Raw genomic sequence first — 6619 nt, 5'->3', positions numbered from 1 at the left:
CCTTACAACCAAATTCCAAACACAGGACTGTCCTCGAAGATTGGGAAAACGACCCCAAAACTCAATTCTTGTGCCGACATGTAGTGGAAAATCCATCGTTTGAAATGAGGGTAAATTGTCACTTTCCTCAGTATTTTGAAGGATTTATTAGGGAAAGCAATTTCTATTTCACATACTATTTTTGCTATTTTTTGCATCATATAGTATTTGCAATACGTGCCAATTTATGATAACTATGTTAAACCAATTACACAAATGTTATGTATGCACAGTAAATAGCACGTATTTTGATTTATTATTTTTAATAAATTCAAATGAGTACGTATGACAAGTAAATAACTATTTAACTTAATGAGAATAATATTTCGTAATAAATTTTGCAACCACCAAAATATGAACATGGATATTTATTTATATGAAACTAAAAACATATAGGCAAAAGCAACCTTAAGGGTGGTCTTGTGTGCACATCTCTGTGAGCATTGATCTCTCTCACAAAGTGAAAAGTAGCAAAACATAAATATTACATAACATATATAGATGCAAAATTATTTAATGGTTCTTGACAAATTCAGTGATTCCTGCAATAAGACCAGTTGTTTGAGCAGCCGTATTTGGGTCCATATCCACAGCAATTTTGTTAAGGTAGAAACTATGACCCATTCCAGGACTAGTCAAAAGCTCCACATCCTTATTAGCCTTCTTCAAAGCCTCATAGTACTCCATCTCAGTGTCTAAAATCAAGTCCTTCTCAGCTATGCAAAGCAAGAGAGGTGGCAATTTAAGCCCCTCTAATGGTGGTGCTGCTTCGCCCATTGGACACGTTATGGGATGGTCTTTGTTGCACCCCAAAGGCAATGCTAAGCTCAAAAACTTGTCCACCATATCCAGTGTAAGAAATGGTGATTGAGGTTGCTCTAACTCAGACTTACTCCTCTCTGATCTCACATGACCAGGGTGGATTGGAATTGCTCCAGCTAGTCTCAAAGGACTCAGATCAACTTTCCCAGCTCTTGCAGCCACTTGATGAACAATGTTCCCTCCAGAGCTATCTCCAATAAGGAACACACGGTTGAAATCAGCGTTTTCATTGAGCCAAGGCTCATGTGATTCACCTTTAGCCAAAGAACTCAGCCAAAGGAGAGCTGAATAGCCGTCATCGATAGCTGTTGGCAAACGGTGCTCAGGAGCAAGGTGTAAATAAACAGAGACACAAATCACTCTAGCTGAACGTGCCATACGAGTGTACATGTTGTAGTACATGTACCAATCAGCTTGGCTAATGCAGAAACCACCACCATGGAAGTGAAGCAGGATTGGAAATTTGACATTTTCTTCATCCGGGTTTTTCTCTGGAAGGTAAATCCGAGCTCTGAGTTGGCCAGAGTTTTTGACATCGTGTGTGGCTACACCATCCACGAATTCATGGTGTGGAGGGACTGGTTCAGCCATGAACTTGACTTCTGGGGGTCCAGTCCAAGTTCGGTCGACTGAGCCGTCCTCATAGACTCTCAGCCAACCAGACACCTCCTCTACAATTTTCTTTGCTTGGACCATTGTGTACTTATATATCAAACACTATAATAGTCTCTCTTTTTGCTAGCTCTTTCGTTTTTGTCACACACAAAAGAGTGAGTGAATAAGTTGAGCTTTTTGGTGTGAGTAAAAGCATGAGCATTGCTTTCTTTATATAAGAGTTTAAGGGTAGGGGGTTGTGTGTATGTGTGAGAAAGAGAGGAAGTTGCGACTCATTTTACTCTTTGAAAGAGTTTTCTAATCTTTGGGTTGGATTTGGGGAGCCAAGCCACCACAAGCTTTCACTAGTATACTGTTAGAAAAAGACTTGACTTTGATGACCCACTCAACCTCTTAGGATAGTATTTAATGTAGAGTACTAATGATAGGCACTCAAGATTTTTCACAACAATTCATGTAATTTAAGGTATCTTGTGATCAGGCAATATTTGTTTTTGATAAAACTTAGGTCAAGTTACTTAGATGAATAGTGGAATTGGATATTAAATTCTTTAACTAAATCCAAACATATAACTGTATTGAATTTAATTATCTTTAGAATTTGTAAAATTGTTTGTGTTATTACAATCATGTGTTTAAATTTAATTAAGCAACCTAATTAAAGAATTGTATAAGCTTCCACTAGTATACTAGATTAGAAAAAAACCTGATTTTGATGACCCACTCAACCTATTAGGATAGTATTTTATGTAGAGTACTAATGATAGGCACTCAATACTTTTCACAACAATTCATATAATCTTAAGTCTCTTGTGATTGGGCAATATCTGTTTTTGATAAAAACTTAGGCCAAGTTACTTATATGAATAAGATATTAGGTTCTTTAATTATATACAAACATATAACTGCATTAAATTTAATTATCTTTAAAATTTATAAAAAAATTTGTGTTATTACAATTATGTGTTTAAATTTAATTAAACAACCTAATTAAAGAATTGTTTTGAATTTTTGTCCTATCTTTTTTTATTTAGATTCATACATCATTTTTATTATATACCAATTATAATATAATCTATAAAAAATTATTAAAAAAAGAAAAAAGTTCATAAAAATTTCTTTCTATTAACATTGTCTTTAACTTTTTATGCATGAATAATTTCTTTTTACTGTTTTATTTAAAAATAAAAATAATTTCTTACTTTTGTTGGTTTTAATTATTATTATTGTCATTATTACTTTTACCATTCAACGTCTTTTCTTCTTTGTTGGGGCCAAGGAATCTTCTCGGTTAATGGTCGACCATTATTGGAATTTTGTTTGGTTGTGAAATGCAATAGTTTACGCATTTCAATTAGCTTATACAAAAAATTTCTTAATATTTTTTTTATAACGATTTTAATTGATAAGCTTTTGAATTCTTATTTGTACATACCTTTATTATTTTATTACTTATTATTAACAATCTGTCACATTATTGGATTTATTTTTTGTTGTTGTTGTTAGTGTGTACTTTTTCCTATGACAAGAAGAAAATGAAAAACTCTAAAATGACATAAAATAACATAATTTATGTCACAATTGTACATCTAAGTGACAGATTATGAATGATAAACAAAAAGTGATAGATCCAAGTAAAAGTGAAAAGAAGCGATCACAATCTAATATGTAAAATATTTATAGTAAAAAAATGTAATAATTTATGTGGTAATAGAGGTGCTTGAACAAAATATAATTTAGTTTTTCAATGGGACAGAGCAGGGAGCATACAAATTGTAGATTGATAGATGATGCACAATGGGTCGGAACTCGGAAGTTTCTCGTTGTATTCATCTATAATCAAGTGTCCGTTAGACAAAAAGTTTTTTATTTTAATTCTTTTTTAAATTTAAAAAATTAATTTTTATCTTTCTATAACCATTTAACATAAAAACTATGTATCTTGATTTATACTTAGCAAATAGCTCTTGAACAAAGTTTAAAGTTGAACATATATAAGCTTGATAGATGATGAGTATGATCAACTCAACTTGAATTTAAAATAAAATTAAATAAACCTTTATCAACTTTTAATTCTAAGATCGATTCGGTTCATTTAAAACTTTGATTCTAATTCCTTATTTAGGCATTTGACTATGAAAATTCCAAAAATTTATTTATCTTTGATATTGAGTAATTATTTAGTACTAAAAAAAGTAATGCTCTTTCTTCTCATATCATAGTATGTATAGAGACTTATATAGATATGTGTGATGACTAATTCTTCCCAATTGGAAACACTAGCTAGTTCAGGTAATCCGGTAACGCGAGCTATTTTTTGGTAATTTTTTAGATTTTTGAAGGAATATTATCAATTTAATAAATGTTATATTGAGTATCCTATTAACTCAATATTAATATCCTTCTAAAACAAAACTCAATATTAAAAAAAAAATGAATTTTAGTTAGTTCAACTGATGAAGTCTCTTCTTATCGATTAAAAGATATAGGGTTCGAACTCTCCTTATGCCAAAAGCCAATTAACGTCTTAGCTTGATGTAAAAGAACAATAATTATAAAGCATATGCCATAGATTCAAAATTTATCATATATATTAAGACTAAAAAGTATAGTCTAAATAAATTATAAAGGAAGCAAACTAAGAAGAAGTAAAAAAAAATCATGTAGGTAGCAAACTAAGGTCAAGTCTAAAGAGCTAGCAGCCAGAACCAGTGGGAACCACATTCCCACTTCCATTAAATTGGTTGGAAGCCAACACGATTTTGGAAGAAAGTCACCAACAAATAATCCAGTCAATTCAACACCTTAAAGCACAACCAAATGGATGTGAATACTCAAGAGTCAATACTCAATAGTAATGAACTACTATAATCCACCCCACTTGGATCATAAGAGTCACCTCAATAGAAAATGGTGATGAGTGGTGGTCGTATTGCTTAAGCAAATATATGACATTATTTATTTATTGTCGTATATGACAAATTTTGTTCAGTTAGGAAGATGCATAAATTCCATGAAAAACTATTTTACAGTTTTTTGTTTATGCCCTTGTGTGTACATGAAGCCAATGAGTGAGACATGCATGACTGAAAAAAAAAAGAATAATTTCTTGACCAATTAAAAAACTGAAATATAAAAAGTTATCACAATGCCTTCTTGTTTCATGGAAACTGATTTCTCTGATTTGTTAATTGTTAGCGTTAGTTATGCTTGTTGACAACAACAAATGGAATAAAAAAAGTTCAACAGTTGCTACTGAAAATAAAGTTATGATGATAAAGTAATGGAACTAATCTGGAAGGTGCAAACTAGACTAGCAGCTTTCACATTTGTATACTTAAAACAATGAAAAAATTAATGAATATTCTAAGAGCATCAGTTTGATTCACACTTTTTTAAATAAATAAATATATAGTTTTGACTTACTTAGAAGATAAAGAGAATTGAAAGTTATATTATATTCTTTTGTTTTGTTAGGTAGAAAATAGAAAGAAAACATATCTCTTGTAACTTTTGTTATAACAGCTATATTAGATTAAAAATATAGATTGACTTCAGTTAATTAATTCAATTACCTAAGTTGATTTTTAGATCAAATTACATGCAAATCGTGAAGGTACCAACAAATTACCAAATAACTAATATGCAACGGAAAATAAATAACTTAATAATTTGTTCACAAATGAGAAAAACATCTCTCAAGGTAAAAACTCTACCGGGTGAATTTAAGGTCACCACTCTCAAGAATCCACTAATCAATAATTAAGCGGTTACAAGTATGAGAAATCTTATCACTACCCTGACATATCTCAAAATATCAACCTACAATTAACATTTATTTCAATACCCAATTGAACTTAATTTTGTAATAGACTTCTTTACTTTGCACAAATCTCTAATCTATATAACTAACTTTTTTGCACAAATCTCAATACGTGATTAACTGATTTGCACAAACCTCTAAGCTAGTGGGACTTTCATAGTCATAGATAATGGTGATGAGGGGTGGTATTATTGCTTAAGCAAATATATGACAATTTTTATTCAGCAAAAAAAAAAATGACAATTATTATTTTTATTTTTTAATTCCTATATGAAAATTTTCGCTCAGTTAGGAAGATGCATAAATTTCATGAAAAACTATTTTGCAGTATTTGTTTATGCCTTTCTGTGTACATGAAGCCAAAAAGTGAGACACGCATGACTGAAAAAAAAATATATAAAATAATTTCTTGACCAATTAAATAACTGAAATATAAAAAGTTATCACAATGCCTTCTTTTTTCATGGAAACTGGCTTCTCTGATTTGTTAATTGTTAATGTTAGTTATGCTTGTTGACAACAACCAATGGAATAAAAAAAGTTCAAGAGTTGCTATTGAAAATAAAGTTATGATGATAAAGCAATGGAACTAGTCTGGAAGGTGCAAACTAGACTAGGCAGCTTTCACATTAGTATACTTAAAAAAGGAAAAGAAAAAAGTTAACAATGCTGAAAGAGCATTAATATATCATCTGATTAACACTTTTTTTTTAAATAAATAAATAAATAGTTTGGGTTAACTTTCTACCAGAGAAGATAAAGAGAATTGAAAGTTATATTATATTCTTTTGTTTTGTTACGTAGAAAATAGAAGGAAAACATGTCGCCCATAAATTTTGTTATAACAATTAATTTTTTCTTGGAGTTCAAGTGATACCCCAATAGTAATGTCACAATAATATCATTTGTTGTGGACCTTGTGTTTTATAACTGTGATTGGAATCCTACCTTCTTAGTATCTATCTAAAAATGGATAAATAAAAATTATTTCTCTTCTAAAAAAACTTTTTTTTAATTTTTTTTCACCTCTCACTTACTAACTGATGGAAAATAAAACAAATTTTCAAATTTTTCTTTCATGCTAAATTCAACAATGCAAAGGAAATGTAAGGAGTGGTAAAAAAAAAAAAAAAAAGCTTAAGATGATGATAAAATTTTTAATTAGCTGAAGTGAAGCACTTGACATGAATGATTGAATAAGAAAAGAGGGAAAAATGAAAAAACATAAATTTCTTTGTCCTGAATTTTTTTGTTTAATTGGTCCTTGATCTTTATATTAAAGAACCAATATCGAATTGGGCCTTTTGCTCTGGAATTTCA

The 6619-nt window shown here is 30.2% G+C and overlaps 1 protein-coding gene across 1 annotated transcript; it reads right to left on the bottom strand.

Moving 5' to 3' along the window:
* Window positions 1-371: 371 nt before the first annotated feature.
* Window positions 372-1761, bottom strand: LOC142614855 (putative carboxylesterase 17). Its single transcript, XM_075787500.1, has one exon. It carries the CDS (start codon window positions 1555-1557, stop codon window positions 553-555), a length of 1005 nt encoding a protein of 334 aa, XP_075643615.1. The 5' UTR covers window positions 1558-1761; the 3' UTR covers window positions 372-552.
* Between the last annotated feature and the right edge of the window lie 4858 nt (window positions 1762-6619).

This window comes from Castanea sativa, chromosome 11, assembly GCF_040712315.1.
Source record: "Castanea sativa cultivar Marrone di Chiusa Pesio chromosome 11, ASM4071231v1".
NCBI lineage: Eukaryota > Viridiplantae > Streptophyta > Magnoliopsida > Fagales > Fagaceae > Castanea > Castanea sativa.
Note: the sequence above shows the minus strand (reverse complement) of the source record. Positions and strands in the feature narration are given on the sequence as shown.

What these genes read in the sequence shown, in the direction of transcription:
- LOC142614855 (XM_075787500.1), bottom strand. Translation starts at nt 1,557, where the DNA reads ATGGTCCAAGCAAAGAAAATTGTAGAGGAGGTGTCTGGTTGGCTGAGA.